The sequence below is a fragment of the Parus major genome, chromosome 10, assembly GCF_001522545.3.
Source record: "Parus major isolate Abel chromosome 10, Parus_major1.1, whole genome shotgun sequence".
Taxonomy (NCBI): Eukaryota; Metazoa; Chordata; class Aves; order Passeriformes; family Paridae; genus Parus; species Parus major.
The window spans coordinates 6,678,777-6,705,240 of record NC_031779.1 but is presented as its reverse complement, the minus strand read 5'-3'; the positions used below and the strand labels follow the sequence as shown (position 1 = coordinate 6,705,240).

Here is a 26,464-nt window from a genome sequence, read left to right as displayed (position 1 = left end):
TGGAGTTAGCATTCCCATTGAATCTGTAAAAGGCAGTGTCAGCCTTGGATATACTAGCAGTGTTTTTCCATTTTTGTTGCTCAGCAAACAAATCTTGTTTTAAAATAGCAACTGGAGTTTTCTGGAACAAGCTTGCATTTGGGAGATTGTTTAATTAATGTGTAGGAAAGTTTATTTTTAGGGGTGACAGTAAGATAATAACTGAAAAAGTTCATTTTCAGATGTCATTAGAAACAAATGTTGAAACTCAAGTACATAAAAACCAGAACTCAAAGGAATGAGGATACTGACCTTCCTTGAAATGCTTTAGTTACCTGAAACTCATAAAACCTTAAACTACCTAGTTGTGTTTTGCTCTCCTGAGTTTATGTTTAAATGTTAATATGGCTGGTACTAAATGCTGACTTTAAAGTGATCATTGGTTTGTGAAAGGTACAGTCTTCAGTAAATATAGTGGAAATACCCGAGTCATGCTTTTACTCAAAAAATTGTACCAGAGTTGCTTATATTTGAAATAATTTGATTCCAAAGCAACAAGGACCTACTCTGTGAAGGTAACATTCATAAAATAACATTACATTGATCCAGAATATGTCAGTCTGACATTTGTCTTTGTATCACAATGTATTTGCTTTGGGCTTGATAGAGCTTGGATATTGATCTCCCTGCATATTGCCGTTAGTCTTCATAGTCACATTGAATAGTGGAATAAAGTAATTAATGAAATAATCTATCTTACTTAAAACAGTGACAATTTTGTAATTTTTCTCCTGTTCAGATATAATCCTCTGATAGACATGGAGCCATATTTTGCTGGTTTTAAGCACATGCAGCAGGACTATGAAGTCACTCTTGAACTTGCAAGTGAAGAGACTCAAAAAACTAAAAATGTTCAAAATTCTAGGACAGGGTCTTATGGTGTCAGCATTAGAGTCCAAGGAATTGATGGACATCCTTACATAGTACTGAACAATACAGAGGGATGCTTGCCAGAAAATCCTCCCCCTCCTCCTGGAAAAGAACAGCAGGTCACTCCTCAGACTGTAAACAAGCCAGCCACAGACTCCAATACTGCTTTTAAGTTAGAGGACAAAATTAGTGAACATACAAAATTTGCTGGAACACAGCATGTGCAACCCTCTATGCCTAAAAAACTGAAGACAACCAATGTAAATGAAAAGGAAAGTGAAATGCCAGATTTTAAGGATGAAACTATTAAATCCTCAAGTTTGTTGAATTTTCAAAGACATCCTGAACTTTTGCAGCCTTATGATCCTGAAAAAAATAACTTGAACTTGGATAATTACCAGTCTTCTGTGTGCAGTAAATCTAAGTCTTTTGCAGATGAAAAAACTGAAGCAAAGCCTTGGATTTCTTCATCTAAAGTCGTGTCCCTGCAGAAAACAAATACGTACCTTGCAGAGCCAACCAAAGCAAATTCAAAAAAACTACATCTGAACAGGTCAGTAGAAGATCCAAATAAGCAGCTGCAGGATTGTCCCAGCAGCATGATCAGCCCCAGTGACACGTGTGTTTCAGAGTCATTTTCACTGGCAGGAGGATCCCCCTGTGTTAGTCCCACTGCTTATCCCGAGTCAAAGAAACCTAGACCAGATATTCTTCCCTTCCGCAGGCAAGATTCAACTGGGCCAGTATTGAATGACTCCCGAAGATCCTCATCCTCATCAGCTACTCCCACTTCTGCAAATTCCTTATACAGATTTTTATTGGATGACCAAGAGTACGCCATCTACGCGGACAATGTTAACCGGCATGAAAACAGGAGATACATTCCATTCTTGCCAGGAACTGGTCGTGATATTGACACTGGTTCACTTCCAGGAGTAGATCAGCTAATTGAAAAGTTTGATAAGAGAGTTGATGCTCACAGAAGAGGCAGGTCAGGAAAAAGGAACAGAATTCATCCAGATGATCGAAAAAGATCAAGAAGTGTTGATAGTGCCTTGTCATTAGGACTTGATGTAAATTCAGATTATTTAGGTGAATTCAGTAAAACCTTGGGTAAGTCAACTGAGCATTTGCTGAGACCATCTAAAGTTTGCTTTCACAAGCAGTTATCCAGAGATCAAAAGGCACCTTCCAAAGAGATGAAGATTTCTGCTCGAAGTATTGGAAAACTGCAAGTGCCCAGTAAAGAAACCCAGAGCAGCAGTTTCAGCTCCTTGCAACACCATAAACAGAATGGAACAGATACAGAGAGCTTGATGGGTAGGTCAGCTACCCTCCCAGGACAGAGTAAGAGAGAGGAAGTTAAAACAGTAACTTCTACTTTGTCATTGCCAAACCGAATTGCAATTACACCTGAATCAGGAGCTAAGAGGATTTCTGTGAAAACATGTTCATCTGTCCCTAATATACAGGTAATTTTGAATTTATTCTTTAAACTGTTCTTTGCACTCTAGCATACAAAAGCTGCCATATTGTTAATTGTGTATTTTTCTGGTCTTCATTAGAACAAACTCCAAATGGGATTGTAAGTATAGATTTGTACACTGATATATAGAAATATATAGATCTGATTTGTAAAACAACTGATATTTCCATGGGTAAATGAAGATGGTGAAGCCAAACAGATTCTCATAAATGATGTTATAAAGATTCTTAAGCATATATATAGATGCACAAGAGTAGAATATGAAAAATATGTATGCAAAATCAAGTTGTTTTATTTTTTCTTTTGGTATCTAGTATGGTTTCTTATTGCATTAAGCCAAAACTCCAGTGGACCTTTCAGAACTCCAGGTCCATAGTACATAAAAACTTCCATTATTAGGATAGAATGGAGAAGTCCAGTTGTACTGTTTGTATTTATAACTCTCACAGAATTGTTATATTTTGATATATATTGTCTTTCAGGCTACTCCTGATCTCTTAAAAGGCCAGCAAGATCTTGCACAGCAAACAAATGAAGAGACTGCTAAGCAGATACTTTACAATTACCTTAAGGAAGGGTCAGTAAGCACACTTAACTTTTGGATTATATTTTCTCAATATTTGTCTTCAATTACATTTGAAATGTGAAACAGTTAAGTGAAAGGTATAATTAAATGAAATATCTTTTTCACAATTCTTGGCTTCGTCCTCTAATGCATTATCTGATCTCAAAATACCCAGGCTACCAAGACTTACATAAGGTTATGTATATATATGTGTATATATATATGATTAAATGCACTTGAAACTTGTGAATCAGAAATTGTCTTTTAAATACATCTGAAATTAAACTTTGTATAATATAGAGGTTATTGGGGAATTCAAGTAGTACCTCATGGAAGCTTAAACCTTTGAGTTTTTCAAACAACAGCAACAAGAACAATGAAGTGTTATTTCCTAAGGTTTGACAGAAGCGCTCTTGTTACTGTGCTTGTAGTACTTTTTGCAGCTGTAACTCTTGGTGTTTTCTACTGATAACTTATTGAAAGGTAAAGGAAGGTTAAATTAATTAAAAAAAAAGGATTCATTTGAATTTCTTTTCATTCCTGATATAGCAGGTTCTGGGGCCTATTCAAGTGTTATTTTATGGCGCAGTAGTCAGGACTTCTAAAACCTAGAACTAACTACTTCTTATTTCAATATGCCTGAGTAATGTACAAGTTGAATATCTGTCTTTCCACAGCCACAACCTTACAGAAGAGATTTGCACTTCAAGAGTTCAGTGGTTTTTTTTGTTTGGTTGGCTTTTTAAAAACATTTGGAATACAAATTTTTAACTCCTCTCTTTAAAGATTTTAGTAAATCATAGTCAAGATAATTTCTGATTTGTCTGTATTATTTAGGGTTTTTTTGTGGAGTTTTTATTAGTTTGGACAGTCTGAATTTAGTTTGGTGTTAACAAAATAGTAACTTCGATCATATCTTTCCTTATTTGTACTGTGTGTTTTAGAAGTCCTGATAATGATGATGCAACAAAGAGGAAAGTGAACTTGGTTTTTGAGAAAATTCAGACTTTGAAGTCAAGAGCTGCTGGAAAGACTCAGGTAAAGAATTTCAATTTGCTTTGGCTTGTTTCAAAGTGGTGCAGTATTCAGATACAGGCTTAAGAATCTGAATCACCTTACTGATTTTTACTTGGCTCTTCACGTAGTTCCTCAAAAATATAGCTTTATTTAGATTGCATGAGAAGGATAAAATGCTTATTTCTTATTATTTTACCCTGGTGTACAATTGGTAAAAATGAAAATTTTTTGTCTTCATATTCTTCTTAATCTAGATATACCTATGCTTTTTCAGAAGATTTTAAGTGTAGTTGCTCACAGCACAGTTAACCTTTTGAGCAATGAAGAAAAATGTTAGGCACATTCACATAAAATTCCTTGGATAAAATTTGTCTGCAGAGATAAATGTTAATCTTTTCATTGCAGTGAGACAGACATAACATGAGACACTTATGTAGCTTTTGTTTTTAATGACAGCATTATTTATTTGCAAAATACGTCCTAGGGAATTAAATAAAAAGGTATTTGAAAACCTGTCTTAACATATGGGCATGCTTTCCTTTGATGTCCATTTTGCATAATTAGTGATATCTCAGTAAAATTAGCCCAAAGTTCACATGATTTGATTCATATGTTGCCTAATTTGGATTTTTCTTTGCATTTGTATATTTTCTGTTTTATTGTCAACATGCCTTGAGGAACTACCAAGAAGTTTTATGAAAACCAAATCATGGTTTCTTTGAAAATCTTAGCTTGGCCTGACCCATATGAAAAATCCCCAGTGAGCTCAGGCAGTTGATGCTGCACTTTGTTAGTCTTGTTTGTAACTTCACTTTAGGTAAAAAAAAAACAAAACCTATTCTCAAAGAATATCTTGGCTTTGTGGGAATAAATGTCTCTATTTAATTGCAGGTTTCGGATTCTTCGGCTGAAGTCAAAGCATTGATGGAACAAAAAGCAGAACTTGAAAGGAAAGTGGAAGAGTTAGAGAAAAAACTGGATCTGGAAATTAGGGTACAGCACTTTATTGTTATAAAGTTTCTGATTTTTTTCAAATACACTTTTCAAAATAAGTGACAGCTGATCCTCCAGCTGAATCCCTTTTGCTTCATATTCTTCTTAATCCAGATATACCTGTTTTCTCAGAAGACTTTTTATTTAAAGAGTAGTTGGTCATAGCATTGCTACCCTTTGTAAAAAATCTGTTCTTAGTATTTGAGAAGGAGATTGGAGCAATGAATAAAAGTGTTAAGCACTGCACAAAGCACTTCTTAGGTATCTGCTGAGGTAAATGTTAATCTGGTGATTGCAACGAGACAGACATGGACTGAGAGACAAACTGCTGTCTATTATATATAGCTGCTGTCTATTATTTTGCTTAACTTTTGGTGTACAAAATTCAGAATCAGCAGAATTCCAAAGAAGAGAGAGATGCTACACGAGCAAGTCTGAAAGATCTTCAGTTGCAGCTTGATCAAAGTATATGTGAAAAGGAAGCCTTAAAAAAGCAGCTGGAAGAAAATGAGAAGGAACTCAGGCAAAACCTGGAGGAGTGAGTTAATTCTAGCAAAGTTATCATTGAAATTTGTACCTTTTCTTAAACCTTTTAGATTAAAAGTCTAAAGTGTCTCCAGAATATGTTGATGGAACCAGACAAGTGACATTTGTTACTGTAGGAAATGTTTCTCCCATTTAAAAGAGTCATGTCTTTAGAATATCTGGAAGGAAGAGAAAGACTGCTGAATTTATTATCTTCCTCATAGTGCAAATTGCATTTAATATTTCATGGTCAAAATATATAGTTTGAGTCTTTGAAATGTGGAAACACTTGAATGACTAGAGTGCCAGGTCTGAAATAAAATATAGCTCCCCACTTAAATACCTAGTTAGAAGATTTCTCATTTTTACCCTGTCATTTAATTTTTCTGCCTCATTGTATCCCATTCTTTGTGGGCAACATGGGAATGTGTGTCTTTTTAGTATTTGAATGAACAAATTAGTATTTCTACAAATTAAAAAAACCCTGTCTGATTTTTACTGATGAGGCTTTTTCAAGTTAAGATGGAGCAAGAAAAACACCAGACTGAGATCAGAGATCTTCAAGACCAGCTCTCTGAGATGCATGATGAACTGGATAATGCAAAACACACCGATGAAGGGGAGAAAGAGATTCTGATTGAGGTAAGTTACAAAGTCGCAGAAGGAGGATCAGAAAAATTGCATGAAAAGAGAAGACTAAGATACTGGTGGAAGAAATATGTGCCTTTGCTTTTCCTCTGCTATTAATCCAAAGCAATGTACCATTATTAGGTGACCTAAGAAAGTATGTTATGATAGCAACATTAACCCTAAAAGGAATACAGAGTGAGTACCATTGTTTTATGGAGCAGGAGAACAGATATCTTTATGGCTGACAGTCAGGTGTGTTATCCACTGTTACCAGATAATGATCTCAGTCAGTTTTAACAATTAGGAGTTGGGGGTTAGAGCAGGGAAGATCAGTTTAAGGAAAATGTATATATTACCAAAGCCAGATGAGATTCAGCTAAGAAAATGAAAAGAACTGAACAAAGCAGTCTCTAAATTGTTGACTACTTATTGGTGGGACCAGGGAGAGAAGGGATGAGTTTGGTGAGGAACAAAAGAGTTGCAGGGTTTCTGTCACCTTGGGATGAAAGAGGAATTGGCTGTAGCCCTGATGATGAAATAGAGAACACAGTTTATTAAATTTGTTGATAAGGATGTGTAAGAATATCAGTGCAGAAATATTAAAGATGTTTGCACGCAAGATCAGTTGAGTAGAGAAACCACCTTGTTTTGTATGGGTGAGATTTGATTACTCTTAAATGACTGTCTTAAATCTCAGGCACTGTAATTGAAAGTTGAACATAAGTAGGGAAATATCACAAATGATGATGATAATACTGAAAAACATTGCCTTTGATGAAGGAAGAATGGAGGAGTGAGGGAAGAGTCAAAAACACATCTTACAGAATGTTGCTGTAAAGGTGATAGTGATCAATTTTTCTATGTTGTGTGGAGATGAGTAAGAAATTACTTAGCTCAAAAGATTTAAAGGAAGTGTTAGAAAAAACTTATCTTAATAGTGATAATTAAACAGAGAAAGATGCTGTCTGGGATGGTGGTAGGATACCTTCCATTGTAGGCTTTTAATGGCAGAGTAGGTGATGTGTGTCAGGATTGGTTTAGATGTACCGATCCTCCTTCAGTGCAGGGGAAGCCTGCATTCTCTTTGAAGGTACAATTATTCACAGCTAGAGAAATACCAAATTAGAGAATTCTTGAAACGGTACATTTTTGATTGTTTCTGTTATTCTGTGTTTTTGTATATATCTTTAGTTTTCAGATCCATTGACTCTCCAGTTCCTTCACAGCGATTTGGAGAGGGGAAATAACTTCTAGGGTTACCCTGGTGGGAGGAGGAAGGGTGTGAAGACATGGGCTTGGTTGGGAAGCACTTGTTTTTGTCTTCAGCACTTGAAGAAGCAACTTTATTTATTCTTTCCTGCAGAAAAGAAAGTAAACAATTACCACTGAGTTTGTTTCTCTTGCAATTGGGAGAAAAATGCTTTGTCTTTGTTCTTATCTACCTCGTTGCTAGAGAAAGCACAATGTAGGAGTGACTCCTGCATTATTTGCAGATGGCATAACATACACCACTAAAATCTTTTGATAGTTTTGCAGCATCAGATATTTTGACCTATTATATAAAACATCGGTTATATATCAGTTATACCTCTAATAATATTATATTTGAGCAAATTTTTAGCTTACTATAAAAGCTGTAAAAAATATGTCAGTCATATGAAACAAAGTTGTCCTTGGGGAGCTTATGTGCTTTCTTTCTGTGAGACATAAACAGAACATCCACAGAGGGTATTTGACGCACAGCTGTGTTTAATTTTGGGCTTTAGGAGCTGATGCAAATGAAGCAGGATCTGCAAGAAGTATTAATAGCAAAAGATCAACAAGAAGAGATTTTGAGAAAAAGAGAGAGAGAGCTCACAGCTTTGAAAGGAGCCCTTAAAGAAGAGGTATCCAACCATGACACAGAGATGGATAAACTTAAGGAGCAACACGATAAAGAATTGCTGGATCTACGAGAGAGCCTGGAGAAAGCAACAGAGGTATATAAGTGCTAACAATTACCTCTGCAGGGAAAGATCCTACCTCTCTCAGAAGCTGTATACTAGATGCTTTCAGAACTACTATTTTCTTAGCAAAATAGGTAAAGATTCAGGCCAGGAGATTCTTGGCTGCTGAGAATAAGTTTTATTTCATGCACATCTAATGTTTTGATTGTTTGTCATAGCTGAAGTTGTGGTCCTTTCTTCAAGCACTTATTTACTGCATTTGCTTAATTGCAAACTTTGAGGGAGAATAGATGGGAGTATAGTGCAGAGAACCATTTGCTTGTTCTGTATTAAACAGAATCACCAAAACCTTGAGGATGCCCTTGAAGAGCACCAGTGTGCTTTGCCAGTCTTACTGTTGAAATAACTCCTAGCAGCTCTCTTTAGTTCTTTGCAGCCCACTGTTCCTACATTCAGCTAATTGTGTCACATCCTGTTCCCTGGTTGCATTGTTCCACCTTTTCCATTCAACTTCTCAATATCAATGTGGGGTTTTGTGTTTTATTTTATGTCCTTTTCATTTATTGAACTTAAACTTGTTTACTGACTGGTCAAAGGAGTGTGGGCACAAGGAAACAGCAGGGGTTTGGGTGTTTTCAATCAGACAGGAAGGTAACTGAACTGAAGGAATTGCCTCTTCCAGCATCAGCAGGAATTCTTTGTCAGAGGGAGAATAGGAACAGGTTTCAGATGTGCAGATTTGTTATTGTTTTCCAAAATATGTACTTTGTGAAATTTTCTTTGTAGAGACAGTAGGTAAAGACCTATTGAAAGATTTTTTTTTTGTCAGGGGACAGTTTTCTTAGTTTTGAGCATTCTTTTTGCAGAAAAAGTGACAGTTTTTTGTGTCTTTTCTTCATTCCCTCATTTTATTTCTCAAATGTTTGAGAAAATTTCTGCAGGCAAACCGTGCTTGACCAATATGTCAGAACTGTAGGCCCAGTTTTATGCTTAGAAATATCCATGCTAATTTATGTATGTTACCTACACTGGTCTTAGGTGGGATGTAGTTATTCTGCTGGTCCTGACCTAAAACATAACACAGAACTGAGGGAAAATTAAGCTTGAGGCTGGAAAGAAGTTTCCAAATCTTTATATGCTCTGTGAGCAAAGTAGGAGCTCATGCAGAAGATGCTGGATAGGTATTGTATGACTGAATTCTGACAAAAGATTATCCTTTTAAAGGTTTATTTTAAATGTGCAATTTTCTTCAGAGATTAGACAATTTTATAAATGCTGTTTTCTTTATGTAGCCTGGGACTTGTACTTGAGATTGTTTGGCTTTGCCTAAATGTGTTGTTTCTCTTTGTTTTACATCATCATGAAGATATTTGACTTGTCTGAGCTGCATGAACTGAATTAATTTTTTTTCTTTGAGAGAAAAAGTAGAACATTTAAATTATCATTTTTTATTACACAGTAATTGTAGTGACAGCTCAACCTCAATGAACCATCTTTCAAAGTTAGTGCATGGTAATTTACTGTATTTCAATTATGGAACTGTAATTACAACTGACAAGAAATGAAAGAGTAGTCTGTTTGGCATAACAATAACACAGCCTGGGAGATGGCTCTATGACTGGGTTGCTGTGGCTTAGTGATATTTATAAATAGCATTTATTTATTTCCATGACATAGTCTATCTAATGGTAAATCTAATAAGATGTGAAGAAGTGAAATTTATTTGATTAATGTTGGTCTAAGTACCAGTTCTCTTCCCATTTGAGCTGAAATTTTTTATTTTTATTTGAAGTGAAACTTTTAGCATGTTTAATTAGAAGGTGATGGTTTTTTTTAGTTTTTGGTTTCTTTTGAATCTTGCTAGTATTTGTACTCAACAATTTCTTGAAGCACAGCATTATCTTTATGCCTGCTGACTGAGATTAGTTGTTGAGTTTAATATATCATTTATCAGGAAAGTATAACCATTCTCTGCAGGAAGTTTCCGGACTGATCTGCTGTGGTCTTATATATATTGTTAATTATTTGGTTTATAATTAATCTGAAATACTCAGGAGATATAGGCAATTGAAGCTACTTGGCCATTAAATTTATTTATTTATTTATTTATTTATTTATTTTATTTATTTTAATATTACTGCAAGTGGAAAAATTTATACCTGATGGCAGGACACAAGAAATCTTCATCAAAGATTAGTGGGAAGGGCCATTTTGTTGTATTTGATGAGCAAAACAGGAGTGTAAATGCTGCAATAGTGGCTTGTCATACAAGAAGTGTGGATATGGATGTTTGATAGATCAGGTTGTATCAGGACCTCTGTGTACAAGAGTGTTTGTACTTATGTTGCTTCAAAATCATCCAGATTGGTACAATGAATAAAGGGTGTTTTGTGATATATAGGCTGTGAAGGGTTTTTTTGCACGGAGAGAGGAAGTAGTTTTTATGCCAGTGTTCAACAGAATTTTCATCTGCTGGTGGTGTCAGGTTGGCAAGTAATGTGCAGTGCATTCAGTCTGTGTGATTAGAGTGCCACATAGATCTATTTGCAAATAATGTTAGAAACATACTCAACGTTATCTGATAGAGGAGTAGAGCAGGGTTGTTTGTCATTATGATTCTATTCTCGTGCTCACTAACGTGGGGCTAGTTTGGGGATTTTTGTTGGGTTTTTATTGTTGTCATTGTCTAGTTTCAGGCTTTTTTAACAGAGAATTTTAAATAAAGCCACAGATATTAAGACATTCTTTTTCTTTGCTACAATTTACCTTTTTAACTTCTTTTTTTTTTGTGTTATGTCTTTTGCTTGTGGTAGTCTTCAGATAGCTGTGACTATTCTTGACTTCATTTCTTTTTTATTGAGACTGAGACAAGACTATTTCCATTTAACAATAGGGAAAATTTTACTCTTCCATAGCATACCTCTGTGGGGTAATAATTACCTTTAATTTAATAATAAATTAAAAATTTGATGTCTTTCTGATTAAGAATATATTTCTCCATAACTGCAAATGCTAGAACAGAGGTTAATATGAATTCTACTCCAGTTTTTGATGTCATGGAAAAATTTCTATTTTTTAATCTGACTCTACAACACAACAGTCCAGAATTGTACTATTTTAACCATGAGTGCTCTGTCACTGCAGTTGAAGTGCCACTGTTTCAGTAAAATTTGGAAATAGCTTTTGAAATGTAATGCTACAGGTAAAAGGTTGTAGCATATTGCAACTAGTACTGTTCAAATTCCACTGAAATTGTATCAGCTCAGGAGGGCAGTTGCAAACTGCACAGCACTTCAAATTTACATCTGTATTTAGAGAAGCTGCCTGAACAAATGATATTGTTCAGAAAAAGCTGTAATCATCACGTTATGAAAAGGCTTATCTAAGCCTGACCTTGACTGATTTATTTGGCATGTCATATGTCTGACCTTGTTCTCAGAATGATAAAACAGACACTCAGAGTTTAGAGCTGATTGATTTATCAGCACATTTAAGAATGCAACGAAGCTGGTGATCATGTTACCATTAATACATGTATGTGTTACATATGATTATGTTATAATTAAAGAGAAGGAGGAATTTTACTGGAGCAAAGGAACAGCAAAACACAGTGGTTGCCTTTTGCACATGTTATGAACCAAAGTGTTCCTCCTTTAAGACAAGAAAAAAATATAAATCTCTGGGTATCATACATGAGAAGAAGCTTTGGTTTTGGTTTCTTCTCATCTTGTTAATTTAGGTGAATCTAGCACAAAACCTTTGGAATGAAAAGTAACTATTGAATCTTTTTCTCCTTAACCTGATAATACAATGTGTCTTCCTCAAAGCTAATAAAAATCACCTGCATAGAGCAGAGACTTAAAAACTGGCTTAAGCATTCTAAATGATACTGAGATATAATCTGTGTGCCTTTTTTGTAGAAATGGCTTGGAATTCATAGTTGACATGTAAAATGAAACATATTTAAATAAATCTACTATCTTCTGGAAACCTATTTTGGAATAATGCTGTACAGTGAACAGTGGTTACTCAAGTTACTCAAGGAAAAGTGAAGATTTATAAGTGTGGAGCATTGCAAACCCACTTTGGTACTTTAAGTGATTTAATGTATGTAACTGCTAATATATATATATATGAAAAAATCCCAATAGGATTCCACTGCCTTATTCTGCTCTAAGGTGAAATCTCAGGGCTATAATAAATCATGCTAAAAACCCACGGTCTTGATAGCAGTAAAAGAAACAAATGATATAATAAGAATTACTTGGGCATGGAAATATTGTTGTATGCTCTTATCCATACATCCATAACTCATCTGAATCTGCATCCTGAATGCTGTGTCTGAGGCTGATATGTTTACCTCAAACAAGATACACAGCAATTGAAAAAGATTCAGAAAGGGTGATCTAGGATTTGAAATGCCACTGATTTTTGTTTTTTTCCTCTGCCTGCCTGAGGAAAAAAACAAAAAAAAGCCTGAGGTAGCTTTTGCCATGTTGAAATATCACTTTTTTGTTTCAGTTACAGAAACTGGTTTGTAACAGATCTAAAATGTGTACAGAGTCAAATGGTGGAGTGACTGGTCTATTTCAATGTTTCATCTTTCATCACCTAACCCCTCTCCCCCTTTCATTTTCTGCCCTCTTTTACTAAGCCTTCTAAAAGCCTGGTAAGATTCTGATTGATTTTCAGTGTGATACAAACACAGATGCAGTGCGGGGAAGAGAGGGAGGCTACGCAGACAGAAATGTGATGGTGGAAGGAAAGGTGCAGGCACTCCTGAAATAGGTATTGGTATTGGAAAAACCCATTTTAGAACTGTATATGAAAAATTTGGGGGATAGATTTGATTTGTTTTGCCCGACATGTCCATTCTGTGTGTGGAAAGGAAGTTGGTAATAGCATCATGCATGTTTTCAAGACCCATTTAATGAAGTACCAAATGGAGTATTAGCATTGTCAGCAAGAATATAAAATGTGCCTCTAAAGCACTCTATGTAACTTGGTGACTATGTCTTTAAGTTCCACCTCCTCTAGTCCTTCATTTCCATCCAAAGTACTCCTCCATTTATTTGGTGGGTACATTTGTGTGTTTGGGTGCAGACAGTGCCATGAAACTACAGCTGAGTGGGTTTTATCCTGTGTATAGTGTCAAGAAGGCCTCTCAGCAAAATGTCCTGCAGAGTTCTGTTTGAGTTGGATTGGACCATATCTATAGGATAAGAAAGAAATAATCCCATTTATCTGTAATACTCATTTAACTACTGCAGACCTTCCTCTGCTAGACTATTTTCAGTCACTAAGTCTGGGTGGGGAACGGGGATTGTTTGTAAGATTCTTCATTTTCTTTGTTTCTGAAGCTTGGCAAGAGCTTGTAAAGCCAGGTACTTGTTTAATGCCATCAGGAGGATCTCTAATCCTTGTTAGCAGAAGCCAGTTTATGTATTCAGGTGGTTTGTCTCGTGACAGTATATGTTTGTTTGTGTATGTATGGGAGGTGTTTGACTCTGTCAAACAGGAGGGAGCCATGTGGACACAGAGTTAGTTAATATTTTACTCCGGTCTGTCCAACAACTGACCTTCAAAAGAATGTTAGCATAAGCCAATCTGCGTATGTCATGCTACATAGCCAGGGGGATAAAATGACATTGATGCAGGTACTGGTTAAGAGGCTAATACTTTCCTGGCCCTGGATTTTATAACTTATATAAACGTTAGGTCATGCCTAAATTGGAAAATTTTATTTAACATGCTCTGTGTAAAAGAGGGCTGCATTCTCAGTCTTCAAATGTAGGTATTAAAATCTTTCATTGCATCTCATAAATGAAAACCTAAATAGTTTTGGAAGTAATAATAAAGACATGGTACCATTTCAAGCAGTGAGAATTACCTTGTAAGAAAACAAATATTTTCTCTAAACTGCCACCAGTGAATTTTTAACGAGTTAGTAGAGTGGCTCTAGCTGAAATTAAATGAGAGACCAGTCTGACGTACTTGTAAATTTGTGCACTTGCTTACTGAATAATCTCTTGAAGTACAGCAGAGAATTTAAGCTGGTTGCAGTGTACTTTGCTAAGAGAGGAAAAAACACCCTTTTAATAGGTAACTAATAATAGTTAACTTCCAAAGACATAGCCATGTGTTAAAGTTGGCTAGGCCTCAGTTTGAGATGATGGGAAGAATTAATATAATCAGTGTCAGGTAGAAAAACAGTAAGTGCAGCCATTTAGACATTTTTTTCCAGAAGTTTTGTTGTTTTTGTTGTTACCTTCTTTTGGGGAGTAGGTGGAATGGGTTGGGTGGGTTGGCAGCCTAACACTCCATTTTTAAGGTTTTTTTATACCTGTTTTGTAGAGATATGAGATTTAATTATCTGTGCTATCCTATGGTTATTCTATTATTCATCCCAAGGCTTCCAACTGATTTAAGAAATAGTGTCTGGGGTTAGAAGAATTGCCTAAAGGTAAACAGTGGGTAATAATGCTGGAACTACAAGGAGAGCTAGAAGCAGAAATAAAGACCTGTTATTTGCATTTATGAACTTTGAAAATTAGATGATTGTAGCTGAATACTGATTTCAGAAGCTCCCTTTACAGAAGAGCTAATAATGATTACAATTAAAGAGTTGTCCCTATGTGGAGACTCAATATGTTTGTCTTTTTTTCCCTTGGTGTCAGTCTTTGGGTATTGAATGTTTGGGATTTTTTTCTTTCTTTGGAAATCACCTGCATGTTGCCTAAGAAAATCAGTGTCTAGTTTAAATAAAACTATTTTGTTTATATACAAAAAGAAGAGGAAAATACAATAGATATTTGATATCTCCATGACTGCTACCCCGTCTGGATCATCTGAGGGAGCTGGGTAGATACTAATCCCTGAAGCTACACGAAACTTCTTACATGTAGTTCAAGAAGTTAAACTAGTCCACCATCAACCTAAAAAGGTGGCCCATGAGTCTTCACAGCTGGTTTCAACAGCCAGTATCTTGATATCTGAAGTGTTCTAATCCAGGAATAGAATGAAGTGAGCAGCAACACCATTTCCCTTTTTCAGAAGATTTTGGAATATTATCCTGTCATTTACTTAGATTGCACAATTATGAGTATGAAAACAAATATTTGAAAATCTGTTACTTCCATTAAAAAGCTCCAGTTTGTGCCTCAGCTCATTTTGAATGGAGAGTTATTCTTCAAGTATGGCTGTTAAAGAACAAACAACTGGTAGAAATAGTTTTTACAGAATAATAGAATCAATCAGCTTGGAAAAGGACTCCGAGGTTATTGAGTCCATTCAGTGACCAAACACCTTGATGTCAGCTGCACCATGGCACCAAATGCCATGTCCAGCCTTTCCTTAAACACCTTCAGGGACGGTGAATCCACCACCTCCCTGGGAGCCTGTTCCAGTGTCTAATCATGATGGCTGAGAGGTAATTCTTTCTGATGTGAAACCTAAACCTCCCCTGATGCAGCTTGAGGCCACGTCCTCCCGTTCTGTCTCTGTTCCCTGGGAGAAGAGACCGACCCCCACCCGCCCACACCCTCCTGTCAGGGAGTTGTAGAGTGATAAGGTCACCCCTGAGCCTCCTCTTCTCCAGGCTGAGCTCCCCAGCTCCCTCAGCCGCTCCTCACAGGACAGGTGCTCCAGACCCTTCCCCAGCTCTGCTGCCCTTCTCTGGACCTGCTCCAGCCCCTCAATGTCCTTCCTGCACTGGGGAGCCGAGAACTGGACATGCAATTCCTGATACTCAGTTGAACTGGATTCTGGAAAGAAATCTAAAGGGTTTTAGAAGAATTTGCTGACTTTTTCCCAATAAACGTTGGATTTAGCCAAAATTTAATGATTGTGATATGTGGCAAATGAGATACTTAATTCCACACACGTTAAGCCTTCCTTTATTTTGTAAAAGGACTCTAAGGATCCCATAGTGTGTAGTCACTGCTAAAGGGGAGTTCCACCAGCTAAAACACTGAAGTCAGCCTAAACTATTTTTTAATGATCAGTTACACAACCTCTCTTATGTCTTTGCCAGTGTTGAGGGTGTGGTAAAAAAGAAGGTGTGGAGCCACAGAATATTCTCTGCATTCCTATCCTAAAGTATTTTTTTCTGTATTCAGGTTTAAACTGAACATTTCATTTGCATCTCAAGGACCTTGATGGGTGTTCTGTCCAGTTTCTTTAGGTTTACACACTAATGAGTGCTGGGAAAGACTTTGATGCCTTTTATACTATCTGTTCACTGCTTGCAACAAAGTACAGAGTAGACTACTGTATAAATATATTTGCTTTACTGAGTTTTTTGCAACAAAGGTGTTGGAACAACATTTATTGTTTTATTTTAACTTGTCTTGACTAAATTTAGTATGTTTAAAAATACTTATATATAAAAATATATAACTCTATACAAAGACAAGAACTCAAGCTTTATTAAATTAATTTCTTGTTAGGCAAAACACCTTAAAGGAGTAGTATGGAAGGTGAAATGTATTTTACTGCTGATGTTCTCTTATGTTCCATAGGCCTAGAGCTGAAAACCAAATGCCACATGCATATAAACTCCAGCAGCTGTGAGTGTGTGGCTCAGATAAGCAGACCTATGCTAGGTAAAATTTTATAGAGCAGGTGTACATAGCAAACCAGACAATACACACACATATATATGTAAGTAAGTATTTATGTGCTTGTGCATGCATTCATCCACTTCTCATCTGTTAGGAGTTAAGTGGAGCTTGTACATACTATTAATATTAAAAACATCTTCTGGAGAAAGAATTATAGACATTTTTTCACAATTTTTTAATTCCTTTTCTCAATACAGCTGCTGTCTTCTAAGTAATGTGATTCCCTGTATTAAATATAGGAAAGTAAGATGTAGAGAGATCAATGTTGAAAGGATCCTTTAGTTCTGCATCTTCAAACTAAAATACCTAGGTTAACATCGTTAGTCATTATAAAGTCCTTGATATACTCAGGGTACAATTTTTGCTCTCTTTAGTTGCAACTGTGCACTTAAATCTGTGGAAACCAAACCCCAGTGTCTCAAACACTGGGGAAGTTAAGGAGCATGTAGTTACTGATCCTCTGGAAAGATCTGGCTGAGTGGCTTGCCTCAGGAGGTCTCTGACAGAGACAACAACAGACTCCATATTCTCTAGGGCTGGTTTTGGATACCTTAGCTGTGAAACTGTCCTTTCAATTTATTGCCTCATTCATTTCTGCTGTAAACTCTTAACTTCTCAAGCTAATTGACTAATCCTTTGAGCTTAGTATTAAAATGTATGAGAACTATTAAAAAGTCAGTGGTTATTGAGCACCATAGATTACCTTCTGCCATGTATGATCTATTTTTCTGGCTAAAAACTGATTTTTTTCAGTGTATCTTTCTTTTAGGATTTGATAACTTGATTTATTTGGCTTGAGTCCACTGCTGGACTAGTAAGTAAAGTTACTGCATGTGTACTGTGGCACAATGACAACGTCAGAATGCAGAAGCTTATCTTCAGTCAGTCACAGAGGACTTTGTATTGTGGGAACTTCTCTGTACAGCTGTGTTTTCTTTCTTCTAGACAAGCTTTTTTCTCTTTTTTCTCAACTTTTTCCAGAAATTTGCAACCCATTTCCAGCTCCTTTTCCTAATCTCTGTAATTTAATTTTGCTGATAAGGTTTACACAGTCTTAATCAGAAGTTTAAACATGATCAAATTTGAGAAAGTATAATAAAATATTCAGTGGATTCAAAGGTAATAAATAAGAAGGCGATGTGAGTGTGGTTAGGAAGTCTTTGAATGCTGAGGTTATTAAAAGAAATGTATTGTTTCCTAAGAGATTGGGGAGATGAATATCTGAATGTAAAACTGTCCAAACATAGGGACTAAAAGGCACTGAATGCCCTGGAAGACAGAGTGAGGAGAGGCACATTGAAAGGAAAGACAAAACAAATGCAAATAAATAAGCATTATAAGCAAAATGGTATAGGGTATTTACTTACATAAATATAAGTGTGTAATACAATGCAGTAAATAGTAACAGTAAGAAGTTGGTTTACTAAAACATACTGCCACAACTAGTAAGTATGACTAAAAAGAAATAAACATTTTCTATGTCATAGGGAAGAAACTGAAAAATTGGAATTCACATATGTTAATTTTAAGAACCAAAAGAGCCCACTTCAAATTTAATAAAATTGCTCCCTTCTCCTCCTGTTCTTTGAGGGGCTCGAATTTTTGCAGAGGTATTTTGTTTTTTTTTCCTTTGTATGGCAAATATGTCTGAATATACAGTATTTCATTCCAAGTTTTGTTGACAAGAATCTTGTTTAACCAGTTTTGTCTGTTTTGTGCTCTGTATGTTTATGTGCATAATCTCCTTTAAACTTTCTGAAGAGACTGATCCACAATTCTTTGAACTTAAGTTCTTATATTAACAATATCTGTTAATGTTTTATATTCAACTTAAATCATTACTTTGTGACCTTCACCTAGTTCTGTTACTATGGGTTAAATTGTATAAACTTAGTTAAAATAGTTGCCAGAACTTTTCCAACATCCTCAAATAAATAAATGTAAAAGATTTATGAATGGGCATCAACAGGAGCCATTAATTGATGTTGTGTCATTAAGCCTTGAGGACCATTAGTTAACTCACACTGTTTATGTGCAGCACCATTACAAGCAAGTCACATGTGGACTGAGGGAAATGGATCCACAGCACAATCTCTCCCTGTCCCTTCAATGTTCAGTTTTCCTTCTTCTTTCACCCTCACCACTCTAACCCACTAATTGAATGCTTTTGCAAACAGCCTGCAACTCCTTTATTTAAATGCGTGAACTGAATTTTCAGTGGAAACACACATCCTTGTTCATGCAGGCAGAACCCCAGAGATTACCTCTGGCTGTTGGCAAATACTCCTGGACAGTTTAAACTCTCCTTGTTGCCACTTTCAGTTTCAGCCTATTAAGCACAGCGATTGCCATTCAGACTTTATCAACATACATAATAATTTCAATGTCATTTCAATGCTGTGGTTTTCATATCTTCTACTTCCATGTTTTGTTAGGGAAAAAATTCTCTGCAGAGTATAGAGAGGCATCTCTAATGCCAATGTTAGATTGTACCTATGTTTTGTACAGAGTAATCTGGCTGTGTGGGACTGCTGAGCACACTGCCTGTGTGCAGGGGTTCCGTAGCAAAGGACACAGCAATCCTTTTGTGCGTCAGCAGTAGCCCTGTATGGCCTGAACCTTATGTAAGTGTTCAATATATGGACAGGGATGTCTCTCCACCAGGTTCTCCCCTAATGGTGTTGCCACAAGGTCTGTCAGAACTGCATTTCAGTGCTTGTATGCTTTGTGTATATTCTCCAGTGATCCCTAGGCATTTTGCTGTCATGTTTGCCTGTCTTCCCAGGGGCAGGCCTTGAGGAGAGGTACAAGGTGATGAAGGGTGCCAGGGAAGACTAACAGTGGAGAATACAAGGCAAGAGATGTGGAGACTTTTGATATCTTAACTTTCTGTGGCAATATGCTATATGTTGTACACATTGCCAAAAGTTCTTATAATCTGGAAACTTCATTTGTGCCAGTGAAGAAGCTCTGCATGAAATTCTCAGTACTCTATGGAAAAAAGAATATAAGCTTTTTTCTGTCTAAATCCAGCTGGGTAATTTGGCTCTTGGAGAAGTGATTCTATGTGTGCTTTTTCTTACACAAGGAACATCTAAACTGTGTTTGTGTGGCTTGACTTTGTTTAAACTTCACTATCAAATTGAAGGTACTTTTGGATTGTTTTGTCTGGTATCCTTCTGAATAATATCCTCAGGGTGATCTTCCATGCCTTATGTGTGTAGTACATTTGTGCAAGGTAAACTGACAAGTTAGATACTCCTGTGTTTCTTTTCAGTCTTGTCTGAAACAAGTTGAAAAGATGTTGAAGCAATCTGTACAGTTAAACCACATTGTGAAGAAAATTCCTTGTACTCTCCCCAGAATATAAGTAGGAAACATGTTCACTCTCCAACTACAGTACAGTGCAGCTCCCCATATATACCAAGAGAGTTTTCTACCATCTTGAAAAAGTATGTGTGTGTGAAAGAAAGGAATTCTGTCTGCAACATGATAGAGAATTTGTTTGGACAGGTGTAACCCTTGTAATGATGGCAAGATCATTGGAGACTTGTGAAGATCTGCTGGCTAAGTGCTGGTCACTCAATCAGCTGGAACCTTAGGAAGGTTTTATTTATATATCAAATTTATTTCCAGTATTTTAAATTAGGTTAATAAAGACAGTACTTGCAACTTGTCCTTCTCTATATTTTACATGTATTCACCTAATTTCTTGCTAACTTACTGAAAAATATAGTGAAAAAGGAGAGCAAATAATAGCTTAGTTTAATGTTAGGGTCTGTGTCCTAAGATACAAAAAGCAGGCTGGAGCAGGTCTCTAGAATAATGGCATGAATGTAATCTGAACTTTAGGTTAAATCATATATAGAGATAGATATCACTTCTGTGTTTATTTATGTATATGGATCTTGAGGGGCAGGAGGATCGTTGGGTTGTTTGCTTCTGTGCATGTGTGCATCCACTTTGAAGTAAATACTGCTTCCTGTGCTGGGAAAGTAGAGCAATGGTTGCTCTACTTTCCCAGCACCATGGTTGATGAAGTGGAATCCCCACATCTGATGTTGGGTCTACTGCAGTCCTCTCTTACTGTGCAGCCCCATGTAGGCAGTTGGATGAAAAAGAACAGACAAATCAACATTCCTTTCCCTGAACTCCCCAGCATGCCTCAGCTGCTTTCACTCAGCTCCAGAAAGGAGAAATGAGACTAAAAAGAGCCACTGGTGAAGTGCTTGCTAATTAGTAAAACTTTGCTGCATGCAGAAAGCAAAAATTAAAGGAATATATAAATGCTATTGAAATTTCAGAATTTCAGTATGTGAAAACTTAAAGCACCGACAGAGATTTATTTCAAAGCTTTTAACTAGTCATGTACTTAGAAGAACAAGTTTTTTCAGGATTTTCAAAAGACCAGAACTTGTCAGCCTGCTTATGCTGCCAGTTTTTGTATAATAAGTTCATTGACCCTGTAGACAGTCTGAGTGTTTTCTGAGTTACCGCTTTATCTAATTTGCATGATTTTAAAGCTGCTGCTTGCTAGAAAACAGTCTAGTGAGGGCACTCTTTGTAAACACCCTTTTATATAACTTATTCCTTTGGGTAAGGAGAGGGGAAGATCAGGAGCAGCAATCAAAAATAGAATAAATGAAAAGTTATTTTTATGCTTTCATAAAATATTTCACAAAATAGTTTCTGAGTAGTTTGATGGGATTTCTTTTGTTTTCACCCAGATAAACACAATTTCACATGCGAAAAATGTCGTACTTCAATAATGAATGTGTAATTACATATTGTTACCAGATAATCTAGAGGCCTACAGTATAAATGGATTTGAGAAGGATTAGAGAAATTAATGGATGATACATTCATGGAAGAAAACCAGTGAAGCTGGGAGTGTATAATGATGAAAGGCTTGCCTCATGGTTGTTCTTCCTCTTTTTGCCTGTAAGCCTCAGTCATGGCCATGAGAGAGAAACCTGGTCTAGATCCATTCCTATGTTTGCTCTGATGTTCTTGCTGTTGTTTAAAGTCTTGCTCTAGAAGGCAGCGGGGCTGCACTTGAGAACCACATCTTTGTACAGAGCATTGTTTTGTATCAGCCCTTGAAAACCTAGAAGCAAGAACCAGCCATTATATCCTGGATTCTTTTATGTTCTTCAGAGGGAATTCTGAATGAGAAGTCAGTGAAGAGCAAAGATTAAATCCTTCCTTCTCTTTACAGAATTCAGTGTTTATGAGTGCATACCTGGTCTGCGTTACAAGAGTATAGATAGTATAACAATATAGACAGATACTTCCACTTATGGTTTCCACAGTAAATGGTAGGGTGTTTTAGAGGGTAAGTGGTAAGCTGATGATTAACTCTGAAAAGTATCATGCTGCAGCCAGCTGCCCTGCAAAAAAGAGTCAAAAATCCAGTGCCATAAGTTGTGATGCATTGTTGATTATTGTAATTTGTGTTTGTGCTATATATTGATTTGAATTTCTGAAAAAAATAGTGTTTTTTGAATACAAGTTGAACTCCGTATTCAATACAAGTTGAACTACCACTGTTTATTTAGTGTCAAGATCTCTTTATATTAAATCTGTCATTTGCTCTGCAGCCCCAGCAATAGTGGTATGGATGTAGTGTATTGCATGTTGATGCTTGGAATCATCAGTGGGGTGAGGCTGCTTAAATTCTGTGTTGTTGTGGAAGGTACTCTTCATAAATATATTCTTCCTTAAAGGTCCATATAGCTTTTCCTATCTGTTAAATTTTTTAGTGTACTTGGAATTACCTAACAATGGGATTTGGTAATGAAATATTTTAGTGCAATAAAGAGGAAGATGTTAAGGTGAAAATGATGACAGTTCAGGTATCATATATTACTTTATCTGTTGATATGCCCAAGGAGAAAAGATGCTGAAATCTCTGTTGATATTTAATGTTATATCCTAGCTGTGATGCCTTATGGAACTCCTGTTGGAAAACAGCATCAATTCTTCTTTGTTTTTTTAAACATGACATAATTTGTTTTCAATAGAGTGCTACTGTCCTTGCAAGTGAAAAAAATGCTGCACAAGAGGAGCGAAATAGTGTAAAAAATCAAGTCAAAGAGCTGATGGAAGAAAATGAACGGTTGAAGAGAACACTTACTGAGCTAGAGAGGAAAATTGAGGAGCTGCACAAACAAATTGATAATATGAAAGGAGAAGAAAATTCAGTGAAGGAAAAATTAAAGACATATGAGGTAAGTTAAGAAAACAAGCCCCTTAAGTAGTCTTCTGCTTTGCAATGGATTCATTGTAGAATAAAAACTGACTAAAAGGAGGATGGACAGTGCCATAGGAAAGGGTAAGGAAAATCAGCAGGTTGTCAAGAAGCAGGATGCAGTTAGCTGACTTGTAGGAAAGATTTTCCCATCGAAAACCAGCGGAAAACCAAATCACACCTTCAGATAGACCAGAGTGAAAAGACTTTACAGCTCAGTTTACTTGTCAGATTAAAGGCCTGGCCACTGTTTCTGAATGTATCAAATTGCATCATTGCAGGAAGAGAAGCAACAATTAGAAGAAGCTTTGAAACGTGCTGAAAAGGAGGGAAAAGAACTGTTAGTATTAAAAGAAACTTTGGAAAGCCAGCTAGAAGATGTGCAGGTAAGAGCAAGAGAATTTAGATAATTTAAATTATCAAAATTGTATGTACCCCTCAAAAGTGAGGTACATGTAAATTGCTAGTGCTACTTTTTTAATTGAATAGATGTTTTCCCCTGTTGCCTTCAACATAAATTTTACATTTCTGTTCTGAAAATCTGAAAATGAAACTTGTCTCTGAGTGGATTAAAAGCCAAGGAAAGACTGTGTTAACCAGCATGTTCTCATGGTTCAGTTAATTAAGGCAAGAAAATTCTTTGTCTTTAAAATTGAACGTGCTTCAAGAATATAAGGTATTAACAATATGGGTGAGTTTTGTTTCCACAAAATGATGTTTTTAAGTTGATGTTTCTTGTGACTTCATGAATAAGTGTTTCATCTGAGGCTTTTGGTCAGGCTTGGTTTTTGGTTGTCTTCTCTTTCTTTTTTTTTTTTCTTTTTTTTTTTTTTTTCATTTTTAAACTGTTTATCTTCTCTCTCTCACTGATTCTCCTTGTTTGCATGTCTGTATCACTGATAGTCTGCACAGTCACTGTAGGGGCACATTGCTCATCCCTGGCTTGCATTTAGCACACTCCCCTAAGAACTCCCTTCTGTCAGTCTGACTTGACCTTGCTGTGTAACATGGATCAATGCACCGTACACATCTCCTGCATCTTGATTAGCTTTGGCTCAAGATGCTTGAAAAGTGTGTTCTTTTTTTTCAGTTTATGCATCCTTCAGGGCATCGTGCCAAATAATGCTGCCTCCAAGCAGGGTCTCCAAATGAAAGAATTCTAGGGAAGGTGGCAGGAGAGTCTGTCTTGACATTTTATTCACAATTTACGTCTGAATTCTGGCACACTAAATTTAATCCTCTTTCTAATTCTACACTCTTGTCCACCGGATATGAGCACTAACAGACCTCAGGATGTAATCAGTGGCCCTTTTGTTTAGAACAATTCAGCCTTTCTGTCTTTAGAGTTGTTCTAATGAATAATGTTGTGCAGTAGGTTGATTTGGCCTTGTATTACCATTGACAATTTAGACGACAAACTCTGGCACTGTAATAATGTGTATCCCAGTGGAAATGTAATTCCTGACTCTCCCATCTTGCTTTTTTACATAGCACAAATTACTTGTAATGGTGGTCTAGTATAAGAAAGACAATGACGATACCAATAGAACTGTAACAGTTACTAGAAGCAGCCATGTTTGTTCCTCCTTCATTCTGGATTTCTAGTCAGAAATGTTGGAGCTGGTGTGCACTTAATTGTAATAGACTGTTTGCATTAGTGCTTTCATCTAAAATCATCCCCTATACTGAAATTCTGTTTATAGGTGCTTAAGTGAGGAATATTTTTGTAGCATTTTGTGTTGTGTTCTAACCTCTGTTCTAGGGTAGCCACCTCTGTGTAGGGTAGTGTTTCAGGAAATGAAATACATCTCAACATTTTTGTACCATTGGGAAGTGAAATGACCTAATTATTATCCCTTTAACCATAGTATATATGGTACTGTGTTATCTTAAAAACTAACAATTATACCAACGTGGATGGCAGTGTCAAGTAATATGTGCTTTTTAAATTAAACAATCAGAACATGGGATCCTTTCAATGGGTAGAAAAATAGGAAGTTTATCTTTTCATTGTGGTAGATAATGGTAGGCATCTAGAATTAGCATTGCAGAGCATTGTAAGTTGAAAGACATTTTTAATTTTCAGTTATCAGCTGAGATGAATTACTAATTTTGTAAAGAGAACATTCAACTAGTATTGTTTAGAAAAAATGGAGAAATATCAGAATAATCTTTTAGTTTAGTGTGAAAACAAATGACTCCTTTTCATTTCCCCCATTTTGTTCTCTTTTCATATAATGGCACTTTAGCTTCTTCACAAAGTAATTAATTGCCACTAAGTATTGGCTTTAAATTGGCAGCTGACAGGCTGTTTGCCTGACTTGCCAGTTACACTGTGACTGGCCAGCCAATTCCACTGAAAAGTGCTGAAGGCTTTTTGTACATGAAGGGCACTCAAATTAGAGATTATACTTAAATTGACCATTGAAGCTGTCCTATAAATTTCAAATCCAGATTTCAAATAATGAAATTCAGTATAGTGTACTGAATGGGCAGACACCGAGGAAACTGCAGCATTTGGATAGTTGGGAGGGACATTCCCATGGCATCATGGTTTTAATACTTGAGTTAAGAAAAGAGGTATAAATGGACATTCAGTTGTTTCTAGCATGATATATCAGTGTTTGTCCTATACTAGCTAGCAAACTGTAAAACCTGAAATTTGTCTTAATTTTACAGCAGCTGCTGGTATTACTGTGTTAAGTAACATACCTTTAAGGCATTAGAAAAGATGATCTACATTTCATGATACGTATTTTTTAATCTACTGCAGGAGAACATCCGTTGCGTTTCACAGGAACGACAGCAGATAAGTCAGCAATTAAAAGATGAAACTCAGCAGAAGGAGCAGTTAAAGCAGATAAAGAATGAAATGGAGAATGAACGATTGGAACTGATTAAGACTGTTGAGAAGTTACAGGAGGAGGTATGAGTTCACCCCCAAGAGGCTGCAGGGATCTGAGTATTTAACAAATAGAAGTGAATGAACTGGCAAATTGTAAAGAATTATACATTTTTAAATGTATTAAAGAAAGTAGACTACAAAGTTTAATATTAGTTTCTTTAACCTAGAAGCTCTTATTAAAAGCTTTTCAGGGCTGTAACGATGACTGGAACACCACTATCACAAAATTGCATTGTAAACCAGTTCTGTATAAACCAGATCCCAGATCTGAGTTCAGTTCTCATGTACAGTACAGTGGTATTTCAAAGTTTTACAGCTGATGCTCGAAATTTCTGCATCACATTTATTGTGCTGTCTGTGTGTTAACTGTACAGCTAATACCAACATGCTGAAGTGTGGCTGTACACTTCATTGTGTCACTCAGCTGGAAGAACTGCTGACAGACAAAAAGCATGTCTTGTCACACATGTAGTTAGAAATTAACTTTACTGTTTTGTGTTTTCCCACTTCTGCATATAAATTAATTTATTTGGGAATGTTTGATAAATTTTCTCTTTGAAAATACTGAGCTGAATACTGAAGCTGGAGGGAAAAAAACTTACTGTATTAAACACAAT

At 36.2% G+C, this 26,464-nt stretch overlaps 1 protein-coding gene across 5 annotated transcripts in view; it reads left to right on the top strand.

Annotated features, from left to right (window-relative positions):
• The window catches only part of CGNL1 (cingulin like 1), a 54,857-nt gene that overhangs the window by 13,421 nt on the left and 14,972 nt on the right, over nt 1-26,464 (top strand). For 4 of the 5 annotated variants that reach the window (XR_001523461.2, XM_015638544.2, XM_015638547.3 and 1 more), the window contains exons 2-11: nt 779-2,381; nt 2,878-2,972; nt 3,905-3,998; nt 4,869-4,970; nt 5,360-5,508; nt 6,002-6,137; nt 7,892-8,104; nt 22,716-22,922; nt 23,224-23,328; nt 25,716-25,868. Coding sequence is in view for 4 of the 5 variants with exons in the window: in XM_015638544.2 (XP_015494030.1) it covers nt 798-2,381; nt 2,878-2,972; nt 3,905-3,998; nt 4,869-4,970; nt 5,360-5,508; nt 6,002-6,137; nt 7,892-8,104; nt 22,716-22,922; nt 23,224-23,328; nt 25,716-25,868 (2,838 nt within the window). In the remaining variant the exon portion in view is untranslated. The remainder of the gene's footprint in view (nt 1-778; nt 2,382-2,877; nt 2,973-3,904; nt 3,999-4,868; nt 4,971-5,359; nt 5,509-6,001; nt 6,138-7,891; nt 8,105-22,715; nt 22,923-23,223; nt 23,329-25,715; nt 25,869-26,464) is intronic. The other variant, XM_033517034.1, reaches the window with a different exon arrangement.